General features: G+C 44.6%; 1 protein-coding gene across 2 annotated transcripts in view; it reads left to right on the top strand.

Annotated features, from left to right (window-relative positions):
- VPS41 (VPS41 subunit of HOPS complex) overlaps window positions 1-25064 on the top strand; it is a 661741-nt gene that overhangs the window by 410292 nt on the left and 226385 nt on the right. For both annotated transcript variants that reach the window (XM_063922529.1, XM_063922530.1), the window contains exon 18: window positions 19631-19758. In XM_063922529.1, coding sequence (XP_063778599.1) covers window positions 19631-19758 — 128 coding nt within the window. The remainder of the gene's footprint in view (window positions 1-19630; window positions 19759-25064) is intronic.

The following is a 25064-nucleotide window of genomic DNA, read 5'->3' as shown; positions in this document are numbered from 1 at the left end:
TCTCTCCAGTTTTAGCATGTCCTCGTGTTCTGCACCTTGTTAAAACCCTAGATATATTTGAAAGTTTCTATCATGTCTCCCCATTCCCTTCTCTGCTCCAAGCTTACATATTGCAATCCTTTCATCTTTCCGGGTAAGTTTTGTGATGTACAGTAGGCCATGCATCATTTTAGTTGCCCTTCTTTGTAGAGTTAATGGATGCACCTGGGCAAGATTGTCCTTACTTTAGCTTGTATGCACATGTCCCTTGGCAACTTTAACCCTAGCCCTCTACATGCCATGCTCCTTTCAAACATCACATTCTTTAGCTTCTCTTGTCCTTTACCAGAGTTGATTATCTTCCGAAAAGACCAGTTAATTTTTTCTTCTAAATTTAAAAAAATGTTTGACTGATAAATTGGCCCCTATGCTCACTCAGGCATATAACTCGATTTCAGACAAATCTAATTTTTCCAAACAAACCCTGGAAGCCCATATAACGGTCCTGCCAAAAGAAGCGAAAGACCCCAGCCTATGTTCTAGCTATAGGCCGATTTCTCTGTTAAACATAGATTTAAAACTATTCGGCAAACTTATCGCTAATCGCCTGAAACTTTTGCTTCCAAAACTGATTCATGGAGATCAGGTGGGCTTTGTCTTAGGCCGCGAAGCTAGGGATAATACTTCAAAAGTGTTCAATATGATCCACTATTCCTCCTTATCCTCATCACCCTCCATTGTACTATCAACTGATGCGGAGAAAGCATTTGACAGGGTCGATTGGAGATTTATGACTGGCATTCTTCAACACTAAGGTCTGGGCCATACCTGTCTCCATAGAAACTTGGCGCTATACGATACTCACTCTGCGAAAATCAGAATCAATAGCTCGCTATCCGACCCACTTGATATATCTAATGGCACAAGACAAGGTTGCCCCTTACCCCCCTTACTGTTTGTGCTGTGTATAGAAGCTTTAGCCTTGGCTATTAGATCTAACCCCAATTAAATTTAAATTGGTGCTTTTCGCCGACAATTTATTGACGCTGATCTCGAATCCCACAATTTCTCTCCCAAACCCCTCTCTCCGAATTCCATAGGTTTGGTGATCTCTTAAACTTTAAGATAAATTACTCTAAATCAGTAGCTTTAAACATTACTGCACCTGCTACCATGGTAGATGACTTAAAACGATAATTCCCGTTCTCTTGGCACAACCATAAACTGAAATATTTGGGTGTGCACATTTCAAATGATCTTTCCAAGCTATTTTCTTTAAACTTTACCCCTCTGTTGCAGACACTCCGTACAGATTACCAGAAGTGGCGTTCTCTACGCTTGTCCTGGTTTAGTAGAATAAACTTAATGAAAATGAATTCCTTGCCTAAAATATTATATCTTCTACAAACCCTTCCTATCCATTTTCCTTCATGGTTCAATGCGGTACAGAACCTAATATGTAATTTTATTTGGGGACGCGCTACCCCTCGCTTCAAACACAATATTTTATTTAGACGGAAACACAAGGGTGGCATGCAACTGCCACATATTTCTAGCTACTACAAAGCAGTGATGCTGAATAGAGTTCTGGAATGGACAAGAGCAAAAGATATGAAACAATGGGTGGCACTGGAGGAAGGCTGGTTTTTCCCACTTTTTAGAAATTATTCCTTGGCTACCTTCTCTCTTGAATGTAGGTTATCCAACTGTTTCCCCCACTCTTAAATTGTGGAGTAAATTGTGTGCACCGTCTCACATTTCCTCTAAAGTTTCTCCTCTTCTTTTCTCTTTAACCAAGACTTTTCTCCAGTGCTTCACTATTTTTCTTTTAGGATATGGGCGGAGACAGGTGTCTACAGACTTGGTCAGCTGGTGGGCACGGGTGGGGTGCGTCCTTTCTCAGATATTCAGACTTCCTGGAACCTCCTATGTTCCGAATTTTGGAAATATCTCCCAAGTACACCATCTTTATTACATCTTTAGGCCGCCTACCCGCTATAACTAGAACCTTACTCCTTTGAGAGATTGTGTGTCTCCCCTTAAACTCCCTCCCACACTATCTCTCAGATTTACGCGGTGGTGATAGAGAGTCTTTTCCCTCAGACCCCTGCTTTCATGACTTCTTGGGAAAAAGATCTTCAGGGTCTGGTCCACCATTTTGACTGGGAAGCAATATTTAGAAATACTCATGCAAGCTCCTTATGCCTTTCCACTCTGGAAAACCTTTGTAAGATCATTTCTCTGTGGTATAGAATACCTTCAATCTCGAATAAAATGTATCTTACCGTTTCTAATTTATGCTGGAGATGTAGATCTGCCCCTGGTAGTTTCTTGCAAATACTGTATGGTGGGAATGTTTTTATTATAAAATTGCATCAGATTATACATATATACATTTTTACAACAAATTAATTAAACATATACACTGCTCAAAAAAATAAAGGGAACACTTAAACAACACAATGTAACTCCAAGTCAATCACACTTCTGTGAAATCAAACTGTCCACTTAGGAAGCAACACTGATTGACAATCAATTTCACATGCTGTTGTGCAAATGAAATTGACAACAGGTGAAAATTATAGGGAATTAGCAAGACACCCCCAATAAAGGCGTTGTTCTGCCGGTGGTGACCACAGACCACTTCTCAGCTCCTATGCTTTCTGGCTGATGTTTTGGTCACTTTTGAAAGCTGGCGGTGCTTTCACTCTAGTGGTAGCATGAGACGGAGTCTACAACCCACACATGTGGCTCAGGTAGTGCAGCTCATCCAGGATGGCACATCAATGCGAGCTGTGGCAAGAAGGTTTGCTGTGTCTGTCAGCGTAGTGTCCAGAGCATGGAGGCGCTACCAGGAGACAGGCCAGTACATCAGGAGACGTGGAGGAGGCCGTAGGATGGCAACAACCCAGCAGCAGGACCGCTACCTCCGCCTTTGTGCAAGGAGGAACAGGAGGAGCACTGCCAGAGCCCTGCAAAATGACTTCCAGCAAGCCAAATGTGCATGTGTCTACTCAAACGATCAGAAACAGACTCCATGAGGGTGGTATGAGGGCCCGACGTCCACAGGTGGGGGTTGTGCTTACAGCCCAACACCGTGCAGGACGTTTGGCATTTGCCAGAGAACACCAAGATTGGCAAATTCGCCACTGGCGCCCTGTGCTCTTCACAGATGAAAGCAGGTTCTCACTGAACAAATGTGACAGACGTGACAGAGTCTGGGGACGCCAAGGAGAACGTTCTGCTGCCTGCAACATCCTCCAGCATGACCGGTTCGGCAGTGGGTCAGTAATGGTGTGGGGTGGCATTTCTTTGGGGGCCGCACAGCCCTCCATGTGCTCGCCTGAGGTAGCCTGACTGCCATTAGGTACCGAGATGAGATCCTCAGACCCCTTGTGAGACCATATGCTTGTGCGGGAGATCCGGTCTGAAGATCGACAGTGTCTAGGTCGACAATGTTTAGGTCGACCACTATAGGTCGACAGTCACTAGGTCGACATGGATGGAAGGTCGACAGGGTTTCTAGGTCGACATGTGCTAGGTCGACAGGTCTAAAGGTCGACATGAGTTTTTCACATTCTTTTTTTTTTTTGATTCTTTCATACTTAACGATCCACGTGGACTACGATTGGAACGGTAAAGTGTGCCGAGCGAAGCGGTAGCGGAGCGAAGGCACCATGCCCGAAGCATGGCGAGCGAAGCGAGCCATGCGAGGGGACGCGGTGCACTAATTTGGGATCCCGGTCACTTTACGAAGAAAACGACACCAAAAAAAAATCCTCATGTCGACCTTTAGACCTGTCGACCTAGAAACCCTGTCGACCTTCCATCCATGTCGACCTATAGTGGTCGACCTAAACATTGTCGACCTAGATACTGTCGATAAAACGAACCACACCCCTTGTGCGGTTGGCCCTGGGTTCCTCCTAATGCAAGACAATGCTAGACCTCATGTGGCTGGAGTGTGTCAGCAGTTCCTGCAAGACGAAGGCATTGATGCTATGGACTGGCTCGCCCGTTCCCCAGACCTGAATCCAATTGAGCACATCTGGGACATCATGTCTCGCTCCATCCACCAACGCCACGTTGCACCACAGACTGTCCAGGAGTTGGCGGATGCTTTAGTCCAGGTCTGGGAGGAGATCCCTCAGGAGACCATTCGCCACCTCATCAGGAGCTTTCCCAGGCGTTGTAGGGAGGTCACACAGGCACGTGGAGGCCACACTGAGCCTCATTTTGACTTGTTTTAAGGACATTACATCAAAGTTGGATCAGCCTGTAGTGTGTTTTTCCACTTTAATTTTGAGTGTGACTCCAAATCCAGACCTCCATGGGTTAATAAATTTGATTTCCATTGATAATTTTTGTGTGATTTTGTTGTCAGCACATTCAACTATGTAAAGAACAAAGTATTTAATAAGAATATTTCATTCATTCAGATCTATGATGTGTTATTTAAGTGTTCCTTTTATTTTTTGAGCAGTGTATAATCAACAAAGAAAATCTTGCAATGATGTCATAGATAATTATCTCTAATGACCACAGAAGCTTATCCATTTATTTCTGTGGTATTTCCAAACCAAGTCAAAACAAAAAAAACAAAAAAAATTATTTACTCAAAGAAGTCCCCTCTTACAACCTTTAAACCATCATCTTCCTGTCCCTTATCTTATAGGTGGGGCATATATGTGGGTGCACATATTGGTGGGACTGTCCTCTTAATTTAAAATGCTCGGAAATCATACTTGGTGGTAATGTTTTTAAAGACCAATGATTCTGGCTACTTAATACAACCTCCACCCGCACTAGTATAAATAAACATTCATTACTTAGACACCTCAATAACGCGGCAAAAGCAATAATTCCAACCTTATGGAGATCTACTAAGACCCCCTCGATTAAAGATTGGTTTAAAAGGATAGTTTATTTTATGGACATGGAAGACATTATATCCTTCTCATTAGGGTAAACTTCAGACTACATTGCTATATGGTTGCCATGGCTGGAATTTAAAGAAACTTCTGTCTATTTGTCTTACCTTTGATCTAATATACATCTATTATTAAGGCATAGACCTCACTCACTATTCGTGTTATAAATTATATTATGTTCGGTATACAAACCTGATTACGGGAAAACATGAACGTTTGCTCTCCATGTCTCCACTTCACCCCCAAATATCTGTTGCCGTATGGTTTCAACACGCTTTAAACAATCTTCATATTCTATATGTACTAGTGTACCCGCTGCCATATTTCTTCTTATCTATATGTGTAAATTGAACTTAACTTGTTTGTATGTCTTATAACGCAATAAAAAACAGTTTGAAATAAAAAAAAAAGTTTGACTGTCACCTTTTAGCCCAGTGATGGCTAACCTTGACACTCGAGCTGTTGTTGAACTACACATCCCAGCATGCCCTGCTACAGTTTTGCTGTTTGGCCATGCTAAAACTGATGCAGGGCATGCTGGGATGTGTAGTTCAACAACAGCTGGAGTGTCAAGGTTAGCCATCATTGTCCTAGCCTCTATTGTCTAATGTAACAACTCTGTCATCCCTAAAGCAGGGCTTGACAAAGTTTTCTAAAATCTAGTAGCCAGGATGAAAGTGTAGGAGTCAGACCACCGCCCCCCCCCCCAAAAAAAAAAACCCTCCTACACCGCAGCTGCATTACTGAGCTGCTTCCCCCCCACCCCCTGGGCAAACCAACCCACGCGGCCAAACAACTAAGGTGGTAGTCTCAGGCAAACCAGTCCTCCTCAGCCACATTGCTGTGCAGATGTTCACGGGACATACTTTTTTGACAAAGGTCTTAGATGTATTATAGCATTGGTGTACTTGCCTACTCGCCCATAATGCCCAGGATACCTAAACTTCAGATAACTCTTCCGGGATCCCAGGAGAGTAGACAACCCTCCCACATCCTGTCCTCTCGTGCAATGAAGTGAGCGTTATTTTGCAGCAGGCGTGAGGCTGTCAATGCAATTCACACCACCATGGCCCTCATTCCGAGTTGTTCGCTCGCAAGCTGCTTTTAGCAGCTTTGCACACGCTAAGCCGCCGCCTACTGGGAGTGAATCTTAGCATAGTAAAATTGCGAACGAAAGATTAGCAGAATTGCGAATAGACACTTCTTAGTAGTTTCAGAGTAGCTCCACACTTACTCGGCAACTGCGATCAGTTCAGTCAGTTTCGTTCCTGGTTTGACGTCACAAACACACCCAGCGTTCGCCCAGACACTCCCCCGTTTCTCCAGCCACTCCCGCGTTTTTCCCAGAAACGGCAGCGTTTTTTCACACACTCCCATAAAGCGGCCAGTTTCCGCCCAGAAACACCCACTTCCTGTCAATCACATTACGATCACCAGAACGAAGAAAAAACCTCGTAATGGCGTGAGTAAAATTCCTAACTGCATAGCAAATTTACTTGGCGCAGTCGCAGTGCGAACATTGCGCATGCGCAATTAGCGGAAAATCGCTGCGATGCGAAGAAAATTACAGAGCGAACAACTCGGAATGACCACCCATGTACCTTGCAGTTGCCTTGGGTACCTTCCCTCCAGAGTCTCCTGGAACAGTCACACACAGTATGTAACTATATATTGTAGTGATGTCGTTTCCTAGATTTTTAGTGTTTGTCACTTCAATAGTTCATTGCTAGTTTTGTAAGTGTCTGAAACCACAAAAATAGATGCAAATTATGTAGCAACCTATTGCGTGAATGAATGTTTCAGGGTATGCTGCATGTGTGTTTATTTTTATGCTGGAGATTTACATTTTTGCTGTTATGTGTTGCTGCTATGGACACAAATTTAGGGACCTAATTGAAAGAATTAGCTCAATATGTATTTTGCAGTCTGGCATTTTCTAATTACTTACAAATAATAGTTTTCACAAAAACAAGATAAATACGTGAATACAATTAAAATTTAACTGCTGTTTTTTAACATTTCCCACTGCACAGCTGAAATGTGTGAAAAAACATCCATTCTTTAAAAAAAAAAAAATTTAGCAAGTTGTTGATAGATGCTAACAGAATCTGTTAGAAGATTTCCATACTCCCTAAAATAAATGTGTACATGAAATATCTGTATTAGATATCTTAGAAATCAGTGGGTTACTGGCTCTGAGTACTTGCTAATTACAGTCACTCAGCTAGTTCCTGACACTGGGTCTATGGTGATTACAGGCACTGTGCTAGTTCCTGTCTCTGGGCATTTGGTGATTACAGGCACTGTGCTAGTTTCTGTCTCTGGGCATTTGGTGATTACAGGCACTGTGCTAGTTCCTGACACTAGGTCTATGGTGATTACAGGCGCTGTGCTAGTTCCTGTCTCTGGGCATTTGGTGATTACAGGCGCTGTACTAGTTCCTGACACTGGGTCTATGGTGATTACAGGCACTGTGCTAGTTCCTGTCTCTGGGCATTTGGTGATTACAGGCACTGTGCTAGTTCCTGTCTCTGGGCATTTGGTGATTACAGGCACTGTGCTAGTTCCTGACACTAGGTCTATGGTGATTACAGGCGCTGTGCTAGTTCCTGTCTCTGGGCGTTTGGTGATTGCAGGCGCTGTGCTAGTTCCTGTCTCTGGGCATTTGGTGATTACAGGCACTGTGCTAGTTCCTGTCTCTAGGCGTTTGGTGATTACAGGCGCTGTGCTAGTACCTGTCTCTGGGCATTTGGTGATTACTAGTGATATGCACCGGAAATTTTTCGGGTTTTGGATTCGGTTCCGCGGCCGTGTTTTGGATTCAGACGCGTTTTGGCAAAACCTCCCTGAATTTTTTTTGTCGGGGACGGGTGTGTTTTCAATTCAGGTGTTTTTTTACTAAAAACCCTCAAAAACAGCTTAAATCATAGAATTTGGGGGTCATTTTGATCCCATAGTATTATTAACCTCAATAACCATAATTTCCACTCATTTCCAGTCTTCTCTGAACACCTCACACCTCATAATATTATTTTTAGTCCTAAAATTTGCACCAAGGTCACTGGATGACTAGGCTAAGCGACCCAAGTGGCCGACACAAACACCTGGCCCATCTGGGAGTGGCACTGCAGTGTCAGACAGGATGGCAGATTTAAAAAATAGTCCCCAAACAGCACATGATGCAAAGAAAAAAAGAGGTGCACCAGGGTTGCTGGATGGCTAAGCTAAGCGACCCAAGTGGCCGACACAAACACCTTGCCCATCTAGGAGTGGCACTGCAGTGTCAGACAGGATGGCAGATTTAAAAAATAGTCCCCAAACAGCACATGAAGCAAAGAAAAAAAAGAGGTGCACCAAGGTCGCTGGATGGCTAAGCTAAGCGACCCAAGTGGCCGACACAAACACCTGGCCCATCTAGGAGTGGCACTGCAGTGTCGGACAGGATGGCAGATTTAAAAAAATAGTCCCCAAACAGCACATGATGCAAAGAAAAAAAGAGGTGCACCAAGGTCGCTGGATGGCTAAGCTAAGCGACCCAAGTGGCCGACACAAACACCTGGCCCATCTAGGAGTGGCACTGCAGTGTCAGACAGGATGGCAGATTATAAAAATAGTCCCCAAACAGCACATGCAGCACACACATGGATAGTATACTTGACGACACAGAGGTAGAGCAATGGACTACTGTACCGTACTGCTATATATATACTGGTGGTCAGCAAAATTCGGCACTGTCCTCCTACTATATACTGCGCACAACTACAATGCAGCACACATATGGATTGTATACTTGACGACACAGAGGTAGAGCAATGGACTACTGTACCGTACTGCTATATAGATGCTGGTGGTCAGCAAATCTCTGCACTGTCCTCCTACTATATACTGCGCACAACTAAAATGCAGCACAGGTATGGATGGATAGTATACTTGACGACACATAGGTAGAGCAATGGACTACTATACCGTACTGCTATATATATACTGGTGGTCATCAAAATTCTGCACTGTCCTCCTACTATATACTGCGCACAACTAAAATGCAGCACAGGTATGGATGGATAGTATACTTGACGACACAGAGGTAGAGCAATGGACTACTGTACCGTACTGCTATATATATATACTGGTGGTCAGCAAATTTCTGCACTGTCCTCCTACTATATACTGCGCACAACTAAAATGCAGCACAGGTATGGATGGATAGTATACTTGACGACACAGTGGTAGAGCAATGGACTACTGTACCGTACTGCTATATATATACTGGTGGTCATCAAAATTATGCACTGTCCTCCTATATACTGCGCACAACTACAATGCAGCACACATATGGATTGTATACTTGACGACACAGGTAGAGCAATGGACTACTGTACCGTACTGCTATATATATACTGGTGGTCAGCAAAATTCTGCACTGTCCTCCTACTATATACTGCGCACAACTAAAATGCAGCACAGGTATGGATGGATAGTATACTTGACGACACAGAGGTAGAGCAATGGACTACTGTACCGTACTGCTATATATATACTGGTGGTCAAAAAATTATGCACTGTCCTCCTACTATATACTGTGCACAACTAAAATGCAGCACAGGTATGGATGGATAGTATACTTGACAACACAGAGGTAGAGCAATGGACTACTGTACCGTACTGCTATATATATACTGGTGGTCAGCTAAATTCTACACTGTCCTACTATATACTGCGCACAACTAAAATGAAGCACAGGTATGGATGGATAGTATACTTGACGACACAGAGGTAGAGCAATGGACTTCTGTACCGTACTGCTATATATATATATATATATATATATATACTGGTGGTCATCAAAATTCTGCACTGTCCTCCTACTATATACTGCGCACAACTAAAATGCAGCACAGGTATGGATGGATAGTATACTTGACGACACAGAGGTAGAGCAATGGACTACTGTACCGTACTGCTATATATATACTGGTGGTCAGCAAAATTCTGCACTGTCCTCCTACTATATACTGCGCACAACTAAAATGCAGCACAGGTATGGATGGATAGTATACTTGACAACACAGAGGTAGAGCAATGGACTACTGTACCGTACTGCTATATATATACTGGTGGTCAGCAAAATTCTGCACTGTCCTCCTACTATATACTGCGCACAACTAAAATGAAGCACAGGTATGGATGGATAGTATACTTGACGACACAGAGGCAGAGCAATGGACTACTGTACCGTACTGCTATATATATACTGGTGGTCAGCAAAATTCTGCACTGTCCTCCTACTATATACTACAATGCAGCACAGATATGGAGCGTTTTTCAGGCAGAGAACGTAGATATTTTCAGCACACTGAGCACAGATATTTGCAGCACACTGAACACAGAAACTGAGAGAACGGAGCCACGTCCTCTCGCTATCATCTCCAATGCATGAGTGAAAATGGCGGCGACGCGCGGCTCCTTATATAGAATACGAATCTCACGAGAAACCGACAGCGGGATGATGACGTTCGGGCGCGCTCGGGTTAACCGAGCAAGGCGGGAAGATCCGAGGCTGACTCGGAACCGTGTAAAATAGGTGAAGTTCGGGGGGGTTCGTTTCTTGACGAACCGAACCCGCTCATCTCTAGTGATTACAGGCAATGTGCTAGTTCCTGTCTCTGGGCATTTGGTGATTACAGGCACTGTGCTAGTTCCTGTCTCTGGGCATTTGGTGATTACAGGCGCTGTGCTAGTTCCTGACTCTGGGCATTTGGTAATTACAGGCACTGTGCTAATTCCTGTCTCTGGGCATTTGGTGATTACAGGCACTGTGCTAGTTCCTGTCTCTGGGCATTTGGTAATTCCAGGCACTGTGCTAGTTCCTGACTCTGGGCATTAGGTGATTACAGGCACTGTGCTAGTTCCTGTCTCTGGGCATTTGGTGATTACAGGCACTGTGCTAGTTCCTGTCTCTGGGCATTTGGTAATTCCAGGCACTGTGCTAGTACCTGACTCTGGGCATTTGGTGATTACAGGCACTGTGCTAGTTCCTGTCTCTGGGCATTTGGTGATTACAGGCACTGTGCTAGTTCCTGTCTCTGGGCATTTGGTGATTACAGGCGCTGTGCTAGTTCATGTCTCTGGGCATTTGGTGATTACAGGCGCTGTGCTAGTTCATGTCTCTGGGCATTTGGTAATTACAGGCACTGTGCTAGTTCCTGTCTTTGGGCATTTGGTAATTACAGGCACTGTGCTAGTTCCTGTCTTTGGGCATTTGGTGATTACAGGTGCTGTGCTAGTTCCTGTCTTTGGGCATTTGGTGATTACAGGCACTGTGCTAGTTCCTGTCTCTGGGCATTTGGTGATTACAGGCGCTGTGCTAGTTCCTGTCTCTGGGCATTTGGTGATTACAGGTGCTGTAATAGTTCCTTGCTCTGGGCATTTGGTGATTACAGGTGCTGTAATAGTTCCTTGCTCTGGGCATTTGGTGATTACAGGCGCTGTGCTAGTTCCTGTCTCTGGGCATTTGGTGATTACAGGCGCTGTGCTAGTTCCTGTCTCTGGGCATTTGGTGATTACAGGTGCTGTAATAGTTCCTTGCTCTGGGCATTTGGTGATTACAGGTGCTGTAATAGTTCCTTGCTCTGGGCATTTGGTGATTACAGGCGCTGTGCTAGTTCCTGTCTCTGGGCATTTGGTGATTACAGGCGCTGTGCTAGTTCCTGTCTCTGGGCATTTGGTGATTACAGGTGCTGTTATAGTTCCTTGCTCTGGGCATTTGGTGATTACAGGCGCTGTGCTAGTTCCTGTCTCTGGGCATTTGGTGATTACAGGTGCTGTGCTAGTTCCTGTCTCTGGGCATTTGGTGATTACAGGCACTGTGCTAGTTCCTGTCTCTGGGCATTTGGTGATTACAGGCGCTGTGCTAGTTCCTGTCTCTGGGCATTTGGTGATTACAGGTGCTGTAATAGTTCCTTGCTCTGGGCATTTGGTGATTACAGGCGCTGTGCTAGTTCCTGTCTCTGGGCATTTGGTGATTACAGGCGCTGTGCTAGTTCCTGTCTTTGGGCATTTGGTGATTACAGGCGCTGTGCTAGTTCCTGTCTCTGGGCATTTGGTGATTACAGGCACTGTGCTAGTTCCTGTCTCTGGGCATTTGGTGATTACAGGTGCTGTGCTAGTTCCTGTCTCTGGGCATTTGGTGATTACAGGTGCTGTAATAGTTCCTTGCTCTGGGCATTTGGTGATTACAGGCGCTGTGCTAGTTCCTGTCTCTGGGCATTTGGTGATTACAGGCGCTGTGCTAGTTCCTGTCTCTGGGCATTTGGTGATTACAGGTGCTGTGCTAGTTCCTGTCTTTGGGCATTTGGTAATTACAGGCACTGTGCTAGTTCCTGTCTTTGGGCATTTGGTGATTACAGGCACTGTGCTAGTTCCTGTCTCTGGGCATTTGGTAATTACAGGCACTGTGCTAGTTCCTGTCTTTGGGCATTTGGTAATTACAGGCACTGTGCTAGTTCCTGTCTTTGGGCATTTGGTGATTACAGGCGCTGTGCTAGTTCCTGTCTTTGGGCATTTGGTGATTACAGGCACTGTGCTAGTTCCTGTCTCTGGGCATTTGGTGATTACAGGCGCTGTGCTAGTTCCTGTCTCTGGGCATTTGGTGATTACAGGTGCTGTAATAGTTCCTTGCTCTGGGCATTTGGTGATTACAGGTGCTGTAATAGTTCCTTGCTCTGGGCATTTGGTGATTACAGGCGCTGTGCTAGTTCCTGTCTCTGGGCATTTGGTGATTACAGGCGCTGTGCTAGTTCCTGTCTCTGGGCATTTGGTGATTACAGGTGCTGTTATAGTTCCTTGCTCTGGGCATTTGGTGATTACAGGCGCTGTGCTAGTTCCTGTCTCTGGGCATTTGGTGATTACAGGTGCTGTGCTAGTTCCTGTCTCTGGGCATTTGGTGATTACAGGCACTGTGCTAGTTCCTGTCTCTGGGCATTTGGTGATTACAGGCGCTGTGCTAGTTCCTGTCTCTGGGCATTTGGTGATTACAGGTGCTGTAATAGTTCCTTGCTCTGGGCATTTGGTGATTACAGGCGCTGTGCTAGTTCCTGTCTCTGGGCATTTGGTGATTACAGGCGCTGTGCTAGTTCCTGTCTTTGGGCATTTGGTGATTACAGGCGCTGTGCTAGTTCCTGTCTCTGGGCATTTGGTGATTACAGGCACTGTGCTAGTTCCTGTCTCTGGGCATTTGGTGATTACAGGTGCTGTGCTAGTTCCTGTCTCTGGGCATTTGGTGATTACAGGTGCTGTAATAGTTCCTTGCTCTGGGCATTTGGTGATTACAGGCGCTGTGCTAGTTCCTGTCTCTGGGCATTTGGTGATTACAGGCGCTGTGCTAGTTCCTGTCTCTGGGCATTTGGTGATTACAGGTGCTGTGCTAGTTCCTGTCTTTGGGCATTTGGTAATTACAGGCACTGTGCTAGTTCCTGTCTTTGGGCATTTGGTGATTACAGGCACTGTGCTAGTTCCTGTCTCTGGGCATTTGGTAATTACAGGCACTGTGCTAGTTCATGTCTTTGGGCATTTGGTGATTACAGGTGCTGTGCTAGTTCCTGTCTCTGGGCATTTGGTGATTACAGGCACTGTGCTAGTTCCTGTCTCTGGGCATTTGGTGATTACAGGCGCTGTGCTAGTTCATGTCTCTGGGCATTTGGTGATTACAGGCACTGTGCTAGTTCCTGTCTCTGGGCATTTGGTGATTACAGGCGCTGTGCTAGTTCCTGTCTTTGGGCATTTGGTGATTACAGGCACTGTGCTAGTTCCTGTCTCTGGGCATTTGGTGATTACAGGCGCTGTGCTAGTTCCTGTCTCTGGGCATTTGGTGATTACAGGCGCTGTGCTAGTTCCTGTCTTTGGGCATTTGGTGATTACAGGCACTGTGCTAGTTCCTGTCTCTGGGCATTTGGTGATTACAGGCGCTGTGCTAGTTCCTGTCTCTGGGCATTTGGTGATTACAGGTGCTGTAATAGTTCCTTGCTCTGGGCATTTGGTGATTACAGGCGCTGTGCTGGTTCCTGTCTCTGGGCATTTGGTGATTACAGGCGCTGTGCTAGTTCCTGTCTCTGGGCATTTGGTGATTACAGGTGCTGTGCTAGTTCCCGTCTCTGGGCATTTGGTGATTACAGGTGCTGTAATAGTTTCTTGCTCTGGGCATTTGGTGATTACAGGCGCTGTAATAGTTCCTGGCTCTGGGTATATGGTGATTATGGGCACTGTGTTAGTTCCTGGCTATTGACATATTGGGGCAGATGTGTTAAGCCTGGAGAAGTAATGAAGCAGTGATAAAGAAGTGATAAGTAGAAGGTGATAACGAACCAGCCAATCATTACGGGTTTGAAAAATGACAGGAGCTGATTGGCTGGTACTTTATCACCTTCCACTTATCACTTCTTTATCACTTCTCCAGGCTTAATACATCTCCCCACCGTGATTAAGGCACGATGCTAGTTACTGTCTCTGGGCATTTGGTGATTATAGGCACTGTGCTATTTCTTGGTTCTGGGAATTTGGTGATTACAGGTGCTGTGATAGTTCCTGTCTTTTGGCATTTGGTGATTATAGGCACTGTGCTAGTTCTTGGATCTGGGCATTTGGTGATTACAGGCACTGTACTAGTTCTTCGATCTGGGTATTTGGTGCTGTACTAGTTCCTGGCTATAGACACATTGTGATTAAAGGCACCATGCAAGTTCCTGTATCTGGGTATTTGGTGCTTACAGGTACTATGCTAGTTACTGGTTCTAGGTGCTAGTTCCTGTCTCTGGGTATTTGGTGCTTACAGGTACTATGCTAGTTACTGGTTCTAGGTGCTAGTTCCTGTCTCTGGGTATTTGGTGCTTACAGGCACTCTGCTGGTTACTGGTTCTGGGTATATGGTGATTACAGGCACTGTGCTAGTTCCTGGCTATGGACACATTGTGATTAAAGGCACCATGCAAGTTCCTGTATCTGGGTATTTGGTGCTTACCTTACAGGTACTATGCTAGTTACTGGTTCTAGGTGCTAGTTCCTGTCTCTGGGTATTTGGTGCTTACAGGTACTATGCTAGTTACTGGTTCTAGGTGCAAGTTCCTGTCTCTGGGTATTTGGTGCTTACAGGCACTCTGCTGGTTACTGGTTCTGGGTATATGGTGATTACAGGCACTGTGCTAGTTCCTGGCTATGGACACATTGTGATTAAAGGTTACCATGCTAGTTCCTGTCTCTCGGAATTTGGTGATTACAGGCGCTGTGCTAGTTCCCGGCTCTGCACCTGGTAAGTACAGGCGCTGTGATAGTTCCTGGCTCTGGGCACCTAGTGATTACAGGTACTGTAGGGGAGATGTATTATAGCGGCACATATCATGCCACTATAGCACTTCCTGCTCCGTCTCTTTACCGAGACGAAGCAGGAAGCTACACGAAAGAGCTGTATTAATATATCACGTTTTCAGGAGTGGGAGAGTGAAACCTCTCCCTTCCGGTGATCCCCGCCAGAGCCCACAGCGCATCAGCTTAGTGCCGATGCGCTGTATCTAGTCTCCTGGCTGGCTTCACTGGGCATGCGCGAGATCTCGCTATTTTCACGAGATCCCCCATGCAGCCTGGAACCAGCAGCCAGGGACAGTGCTGTCCTTGCTGTTGTGATGGGGCAATGATACCTGCAGCTGTCGAAATCGATACCTGCAGGCGTCGGAACAGTCAGTGCCACATCTTTTAGATAGCAGCATATATATATATATATATATATATATATGCCCCTGTCTTGTAGCACGCATTCATACATGGGGAATAAACTGTATCAGCATGTGGGTATGGGTCGTTGGGTCGACCCAACTTAGGTCGACACTCATGAGGTCGAACACTAAAGGTCGACATTGCCATTAGGTCGACATGGGCGTTAGGGCGACATGTACTAGGTCGACATGAGGTTTTTGACTGTTTTTAGTGTAGTTTTCTCCGTAAAGTGACGGGGAACCCAAATTAGTGCACCGTGTCCCCTCGCATAGCTCGCTTCGCTCGCCATGCTTCGGGCAATTACCGTTCCAATCGTAGTCCACGTGGATCGGTAAGTATGAAAAAATAAAAAAAAAATTGAAAAACTCATATCGACCTTTTGACCTATCGACCTAGTACATGTCGACCTAATGGCATTGTTGCCCTTCAGTGGTCGCCCTAATGAGTGTCGACCTAAGTTGTGTCGACCTAACGACCATAACCCCAGCATGTTACCGATTCTTCCCCATATCGACACTTCTTACATCTACCCCTGTGTTAATTCCTTGCTCCGGGTACCTGGTGGTTACAGGCAGGATGCCAGTCCTGGCTCTGGGCACCTGTTGGTTATAGACATTGTGCTAGTTTCTGGCTCTGGTTGTTTGGTGTTATAGGCACTGCGCTTGTTCCTATCTCTGGGCATTTATTGATCATGGACATTAGATGGTGATCATGGTGATTAGAAGTACAGATATGTCCTCCTACATCCTTGCTGCAGTCATGTTAAACAGACCTTCTAGTCACGCCATGCTGTATTCGGTAGCGCTGGCATCTTCATTTGCAACTTGCTACATTTAAATGTGTGTAAGTCGTATTGCTATGCGAATAGGACACACAAGCAGCTCATGCTGATTACATTGACATGTGGCATTCCTATATTCTGTGTGACCGTGTCTGTATCTGTATACGAAATGCTACATTACAGTGTTTTCCTGAAAATGACTGTAACCATAGCATTTTGATTGCAGCCAGCCTACACAGAATATAGGCATGCCACATACGATTTTAAATAGCATAAGCTGCTTGTGCGTCCTAATCACATAGCGCTGCAAATAAAATGCATTATCGGCAAAAAAAGACGCCCAACATTAGCAGAGCTGCCCAGAAGCTTTTCAGAGTCAGAAATAATGAAGAAAATAGATTTAGTTCTTAAAATATGTTATATAAGTATTGAGCAAAACAGCTTTTGCGCAGACATTTCTGAATATCATTGCTTATTTACTAGTTTTTGGGGGGCTGTATCATATAAAGAAAACAATGAATTGCAGTATTTAAAATACAATAGTTCCTAGACCCCATTATATACAAGTATACATATGTGGTATTAGTGTAAATTGAAGAAAGATTAATATACTATAGGTTTGAAAGTGTACCTTTTCATTTGTAGAGCATGTATCTTCTTCATAGTGTGGGTAAAAGCATATATTTTGTGTCCTCAACATAGTATGGGTTGGGTATGAAATACAGGTGGTCAGGATCCTGACAGCGGAATACTGATGGTCAGAATACCAGTGAGTGTTCTAAGTCTAACCCAGAGCCATAACTAGACATTTTGGTTCCTTGTGCCGGAAAGAGAATTGGTGTCCCATCTCCCCCATGTTTAAAATAGGGACAGTGTGAACCGAAAAGACACAACAAAAATATAGGGTCGTGGCTTCATGGGAAAGGGGCATGGCTACAAAGTAGTACCAATTCACATTACACCGCACAGTAGTGTCCATTGGTCAAATTACACAGCAGAGGAGTACCCCTTACACACATCACACCACAATAGAGCCCCTTATACATGTTACGCCACAGAAAAAACCCTTGTACACATTATGCCATAGTAGAATCTCTTACACACATTACACCACAGTAGAGCCTCTTATACACATTATGCCAGATAGAGCCCCTTGTGCACATTATGCCAGGTAGAGCCCCTACACCTCATTCCTCTTCATCATCATTCCTCCCTTCCCCCACAGTTGTATAGTGTCAGAGTGAACAGAGTGTGTATGTGAGCAGGGTGTAGTGTCAGTGTGGAGTGTGTGTCTGTCTGTCCGTCCGTCCCCCGGAGCAGCTATTCTGTGTCTTACATTATGTATCCCTTCTTCTAAGCAACAGCAGCCAGCTGCTGGCTCATGTACCCAGAAGTCCCTCTTCACACACTGCAGGAGAGGAGGAGGAGAGGAGCACTCGGGAAAGACATCTGCAGCTGTCGGCACATACATAGGCGGCCACTCAGGGTGGATGGTGCACCCACAGGGCAAATACGTTGTGTGCGAAGCACTGTCTGCACCACCCTAGTTGCTGCCCTGCCCTAACCCACTCCTCCAGCAGCTTAACCTTAACTGTCCCCTTCCTGCAGCCTAAACCTAACCATCCCCTCCCACAGCCTAAACCTAAATGTCCTCTACCACAGCCTAACCCTTGGTATATCCTTATCCCACCCCTCCCGCAGCCTAACCCTAGCTTTCCCCTTTGTCAACCAATACCTATCCATCCCCTCCCACAGCCTAACCTTACCCCTAGTGCCCAACCTTAATACCGCGAACATCGGGACTCCACTGTCGGGATTCTGACTACATCCCAACACTATAAGTAGCTAAATACATTTTGTGAACTAAAATCAGTGAACAATTTATATTTGTCAATTTACTCTTTGGGATACTGTGAGGATAAATGGTTCTTTCAATAACCCAGACACCAACCAGATGAAACCAAAGTAGTGGTTTAGTTTTCACCACACACAAAAAATAGAAAATACACAGGAATTAAGAAGTAAATGTAGAGCATAAACACTTTGCAGGTACAGTAGTAGTCCAAATAGAGCCAGTCCCAGCAGAGGTTATATTTTCACAATAATTCCACACAGGAGTTAAAGACTTCAATGACAGCAAAATACTGTAGTCCACACAGGGTCACAAATACTTCCACGCAGGAATAACATTGCACACAGAATAATAGACATTCCACACAGGAGAAATAGCTTGTCCACATATGAGTAACGTTGTATACTGCAGTTAACTATTTTCAACAATATGGCCACTGTTATACAATATACTGATGTATACACACAGAGCACAGATCGAATGCATCACAAAATTACATGGAAAGTACGTGAGGATCATAACCTTATATCACTTCCTTGACATACTATATATTCACAGTTTCTAGCAACATTCATGATAAAAATATATATATAAACATGTACAGTATTAGCCCTCATTGAACCCCTCAGTAGCGTGGGCACAAGTAGTGACTAAAAAGTCCAGGACTTAGAGGCACCACTTTCATCAAAGTTCAACAGTAGTTATGGATCAGAAACGGGGCTATAAAAGTACATTAGCCTGATCTTTGGTTACCAGACAGATGCAATCAAATAACCGGGATACCATTTACTTGGACACACAATAATAGCCTGTGCAGTCCTCGCTACCTAAAAATAAAAACATGGTACTGTATGATCATTACAGTGCAGCACCCAGCTCCTGTCACTGAGCAGGAGCCGGCATTTTGGTGTCACCCCTTGGCGGGTGACACCTGGGTGTGGGCCGCACCCCCCCACACACACCTTGTCACGTGACTGAGCCCATATCTACAGTGCTGATGTTCAATCCATATCTACAAAGCTGAACGTTGGTTGCTGAGCTTCAAGTTCAGACACTTGAACTGTTGTGATACATTAAATATAACTTTTGCTATCTCTAAATGTAACTTACAGGATCGCAGCTCTGCAAGCAGTTTTATAATTAGTATGGCTTTGGGAGTGATATGTCCATTCAAGCATCTGAGACCATTTAAAGGGAGCTCTTCAGTTTTTTTTGTATTACAACTCTCTGAGTGAGAAAGTAATGCTTAAACCCACTGTTAACTGTCACTAGAGCCCATCCAGCAAAATCGATTTAAAATATTGTATTTCTTTATCATTTTCACAGGGATTCTCAACATTAATAAGAGAATGGCCTGGAGATCTGTACAATAACAAAACTATAGTTCAGGCTTTAAAGGGACACCTGAACCAAGACCCGAACAACCGAACACTTTTGAAGGCTCTGGCAGAATTGTAAGTTAATCTTTCACATATACAGTGGCTTCTTAATCAAGTGTGTCTTATGAAGGGAGGGGGCCTTTGTACAGCTGGCAGTAAGGGGTTACTAACAAATACACATTGACGACCATCTGTGTACGCACATAGAGCTCAAAGCCGGAGGGTACTCTGCTAAGCCTGGAAGACTTCTCTGAAGCAGGAAAAGGTGACCAAGGTGTCTATTTACTAAGTCTTGTATGGAGAAAAAGTGCACAGAGATAAAGTCCAGCCTACCAGCTCCTAACTGTCATTTTTCAAACCCAGCCTGTGACATGCCGGGTAGTTGCTGATTGGCTGGTACTTTATCTCCGTGCACTTTATCTCCATCGAAGGCTTAGTAAATATACCCCCAAAGTGCAGACACCATACTATGGCTTAAGAGTTTCTTCAGAAACAGCAGTACGCTGTTTGCTAAATAAAGCATTCAGTCACATTCCCTTCTAGCATCAAATGAATGCTAACCGGTTTATCACTGGTTCTTAAATGGTGCCCTACATACACTCTTCCCCTATCTCCTTTTCTTGTCTCTGTCTCTCTCCCCTACCCACTTCCCCTGTCTCTCGCTCTTTCTTTTTCTGTATCTCTCACCATGGACACGCACGCGCCAATGATGCTTTCTTCACCGTAAAAGGTCAGAATAGCAGATTTGGGTTGACAGAAGAGATGACTGGTTTATGCAAGGTTAGTTATGCGGACAAACTTTGCATAGTCTCTTAATGCCTAGAGGGATGGGCTCCTTTGACCATAGGTTCCCAGAGGTTTCCTCCACAGGGGTTTAGGGGTTTTTCCTCTCCTGAGTGATAAAGGTTGATTCTTTGTGCATCATGAGGCTTCTGCCATCCTGTTCCTCTTGTAGGACACATTTGTAAGAATTCTGGACTAACCTTGGCCCAGTTTTTCCTGAGTAACAAAAAACAATTACATCTTACTTGGAATAAAAACTGTAATTTTATTTTGTAAATTTTGCATGAAGTTGCCTTTATATTTATTAATAAATGCTCTTAAAAGGTAAGGAGACAGTTTTGAGGCCTGGTGAGGTAAACATGAGCAGCAGAGTTGGAAATGGAAAGTAATACAGTGGTGGGGAGGATGAGAGGATGAATGTTTAGTTTAGAAAAAGTATAGGAATAGGTGTGGGATGTGTGATCTGCAGGCGGTTAGAACCTAAAGAATGAGATGACAATACAAATGAGGTTTATGAAGAAATTCTGAGAATGGATAGATGCCGCTGAGTACTATGTGATCAAAAATTTGTTGGGAGACATATTTGTACGTTAGAGATTAATGTAAATCAATAATATCATCATACAGTATGTGGTTGATAAACTCCTGATCAGTAGTATTAATAATAAAACTCCTGATAAGTAGTGGTATTTATAATATTAATAATCTAATGATAATAATTTTATTCATACTGTATAGCACTTTTCTTCAATAGGACTGAAGGTGCTTTACAGAAACAGATATGTCCTCATAGTCTAGCCTTAGTACGCCATGCAGTGTGTGATGCCTGGCGGGAGTGAACTAACAGGTCCTGTGAGACTCTGCTAGCGTTTGGCACCTTTTTGTGACCAGGTTGAACCAAAAGACTGTGCTGATTAATTTAATATGTGATACAGTACATATGTGTACAACTGAGTCTGTTTACGAAGCACAAAAGAACTTGGCGTGGAAAAAAGCCATGGCCGCTGCATTGTAGTACCTCATATACAGATTCAGAGACTCAGTCGCACACTATATACAAATGTACAGATGTGTCCTCTATAGTTGTTGTTGCTGCTGAAGGCAGTGTATCATACGCCCGCTATCTGCCGCCGGCTCAGTAGTGAAATCTGTTGACAGCGCACACATAGTTTACCGCTGCTCACGCTCATTACCCCCGCTGGGTCCCCCGTGTATGTACGGTTCGTGGGAGCCTCGCTCCCTGTGGCCACTTTCTGTAATGTTTCGAGGACGTGCCCGCTGCTATGCTGCAACTTATCGCTCACGATGCGTACGCATCACAGGTGTGATGTGCGTGCGCTCTGGCATGCGCTTGGGCATATTTGCATCTGCGATCCATAAGCATTACATTGCCTAGTCACGGGTGTGAATAGCCACAGCCTGTCAAAACGCATTCATGGCACATGTGCCCGTGCTGCGGGCTGAATGAGCATGGCTACTTCTGTACAAGTGTTGCATATTAAATGAATCAACACAGTCTCCCAGTGAATACAAGTTGTACCGTGTTAGACTTAGATGCATTTTTGGGTAAACAGACATAAATAAAGACGCCTGGCGCTAGCAAAGTCTTATCTGATCTGGCCCACCAAAAAGGGGTATTTGGCGTGACTGCAGCAACAATGTATGAGGCACATCTGCACTATGAACATAATACAGATATTCAGATTTGCATAAAATAAAGAAACTATGGGGTAAATTTACTAAGATGGGAGTTCTATTTAAGATGGGATGTTGCCCATAGCAACCAGTCAGCTTCTACTTCTCATTTATCTAGCACCTTCTAGAAGATAATACCTGGAATCTGATTGGTTGCTTTGGGCAACATCCCATCTTAAATAGAACTCCCATCTTAGTAAATTTCCCCCCATGTGTAAAATACAAAGGACAGCCATTTTGGATCATCAATTCAAAGGATTATTCATTCTACCCATAAAGAATCCAAGTGAGGTAACCACTCCAGGAGCACTACGCAGGATTACATTTGCAGAATAGGCAATGCTTGGAAGATATGACTGATATTTGGTCCTTGCAAAATTATCAGAACCATACATTGTTTATTCTACACAAGAGAGTACCAGGCGTGGAAGCCATATTGACACAATACTTTGGTTACATTGGGGGTAATTCAGACCTGACGCGCTGGCACAGCATGCAATCAGATCTCAACTGCGCATACGTATGCATCGGTGCGACGCACAACAGCACCAGCTATAGGTGCCTAGCGATGGGATGGTGCAAAGAAACCGATCGTACGGTCGATCGCAAGGTGATTGACAGGAAGTGGACGTTTCTGGGTGGCAACTGACTGTTTTACAGGAGTGTACGGAAAAACGCAGGAGGGACCAGGCGTTTTCAGGGAGGGTGTCTGACGTCAGCTCCGGCCCTGATCAGCATGAAACAATCGCAGCGGCTGAGTAAGTCCTGGGCAGTGCAGAGACTTCACAAACTGATGTTTGTGCAGGTCTCCTACAAAAACGAATGTACACCTACACACACCATATACCCTCCCCCTGTAGGCGGCAACTATCTGATTGCAGGGATGCAAAAAACGCACCCTAGCGATCAGGTATGAATTACCCCTCTGTGCAATTAGCAATACATGAAAATAAGTCCTATAAGGGTTAAATGAAAAGTGACTAACTTAATACTAACTGCATAAATTGTAGTTATGCAGCTTACCCAATAAGGAATATGGTGGTATTCTATAAATGCTTTTATCCACTTTCTTCTTTACAATTTTTTTTTCTCCAATTTTTATTGAGACAAAAGTGAACTATACATACACATAGCATCATACCACACAGTAAAGCATATATAAAGAGCACAAGTCAGAATCAATGTCTTACAGGCACAGAATAGTGGAACATAAATAGACCAAAAACATCTAGGTAGTAAGTTAAAAATAGAAGCAACATGTGGTACACGTAAAAAAAAAATATATACTACAAGTTCTAAGAATAATAACATAAGATAGTAATCTAAAGAAAAACAGACATAAATCGGGACGGAAAGATCAAATAATAATGATAAAATGAAAGTAAAAAATAAAATCCTGAACGCTAGTGCAGCCGGGCCATCCCCAAAATCCCCACAGTGGAGGAATACCAAAATTTCCAACAAATAAAAGGAAATATATCCCATGACATGTTGGTTTAATGATATAAAATTATTAATATGCTCCTTTACAATTTTAAAGTTTGCTGAGAAGAAAATATCAAAATAGGGTCCAGTCCCATTTTGCAATAATTTACAAATAAAACAAATCTGACTGCAAAATTAGAAAAAAAACGTAATTAAAAAAGGTATACTAATTCTGTGACACCCAGAATATGTTAAACTCATATTGTGAATTACATGAAATATTTCTATGACACCTTCAGGAGTGATGTGATAACTTTGGGCTGTGGTAAGGGTTCCAATAATACAAACTCCTGTCACACAGGGCAAGGCAGTAATTTGTCGTGCCACCCCCCTCCCCCCCCAAAAAAAAAAATCAGAGAGAGAGAGTGTGAGAACGGAGGGGGGGATAGAGAGAGAAGGGAAGAGATATACAGGTGGAGATAAGAGAGAAAGGATGGAAAAATAGAGGGGAGAGAGAAGGGGGGAGCAGAGAGAGAGGGGAAGGAGAATAGAGGGGGAAGAAAGGAGAGAGAGAGAGGGCAGAGATGTAGGGGAGGCAGAGAAAAGACAGATAAAGACGTGTCTCTGCCTGGGATGCAGGGGGTGGGTGAGGAATGTGGGTGATGGCTAACCTTGAAGCCAAGTTTCAGAGACTGCAGCTGGTCAGGTCCAGTGGGAGATCCCTGCAGGAAGTAGAGGAAGGAGCCACCCGGACAAGATGGCGGCGGGCCGAGTGACCTGGCTCTACTACAGCCCCGGCTGCAGGAGACAAGCAGGAGTGAGATCAGAGAGCAGCATTTGTTAGGAGGGCAGCAGAGGGAGTACGAGAGCAGCGTTCACTGCAGCCACTGCTGGATGCGACAAGCGGCATGGAGCAATGGCTAAAGATGGGCAGTTGTGCAGGCAGGGCAGGGGCCCGGAGCCGCTGGTGCAGCTATAGTGAGTGGCAGGCCGGTGCAGGGGGCTCTCTAGCTGAACTGTGCGGAGCCCAGACGATGGTAGGCTGGACTCCAAGGAAAGCCCCCAGAAACATCTTGGATGGGAGCACCTAAGAGTCAAGGGAGTGGCAAGTGGAGGGACCCGGGCAGTCTCAGTACCTCCTCAAATCCGGCGCCTGGGTTACGTGCCCCCCCTAGTTGCAGCCATGCTGGTGCCATTAACAGATGTAGGCAGCCGGTAATGTCCATGACGGATATGCACACAAGATGTTGGGTTAATATCTTGAAAGATAAAAAGTCCTCCGAATTTTTGCCGACTGCGCCAGGACAAGGAAGGAGCAGCTATTCTACAGATCCTGTAAGCCAAATGCTGATACCCTAGGCCCTGCAGCATCGGTTTTTCACCCTTAGTTATGGCTCTGGCCTGCACAGAGAGATAACATAAAACTTGTTTAACAGATGTATTCTCCTGTGCTGGACAGAGTCAAGCAAGGAAAATTG

This window comes from Pseudophryne corroboree, chromosome 5, assembly GCF_028390025.1.
Source record: "Pseudophryne corroboree isolate aPseCor3 chromosome 5, aPseCor3.hap2, whole genome shotgun sequence".
Classification (NCBI taxonomy): domain Eukaryota; kingdom Metazoa; phylum Chordata; class Amphibia; order Anura; family Myobatrachidae; genus Pseudophryne; species Pseudophryne corroboree.
The sequence above is the reverse complement of the archived record's forward strand: the minus strand, read 5'-3'. Positions and strand labels throughout refer to the sequence as shown.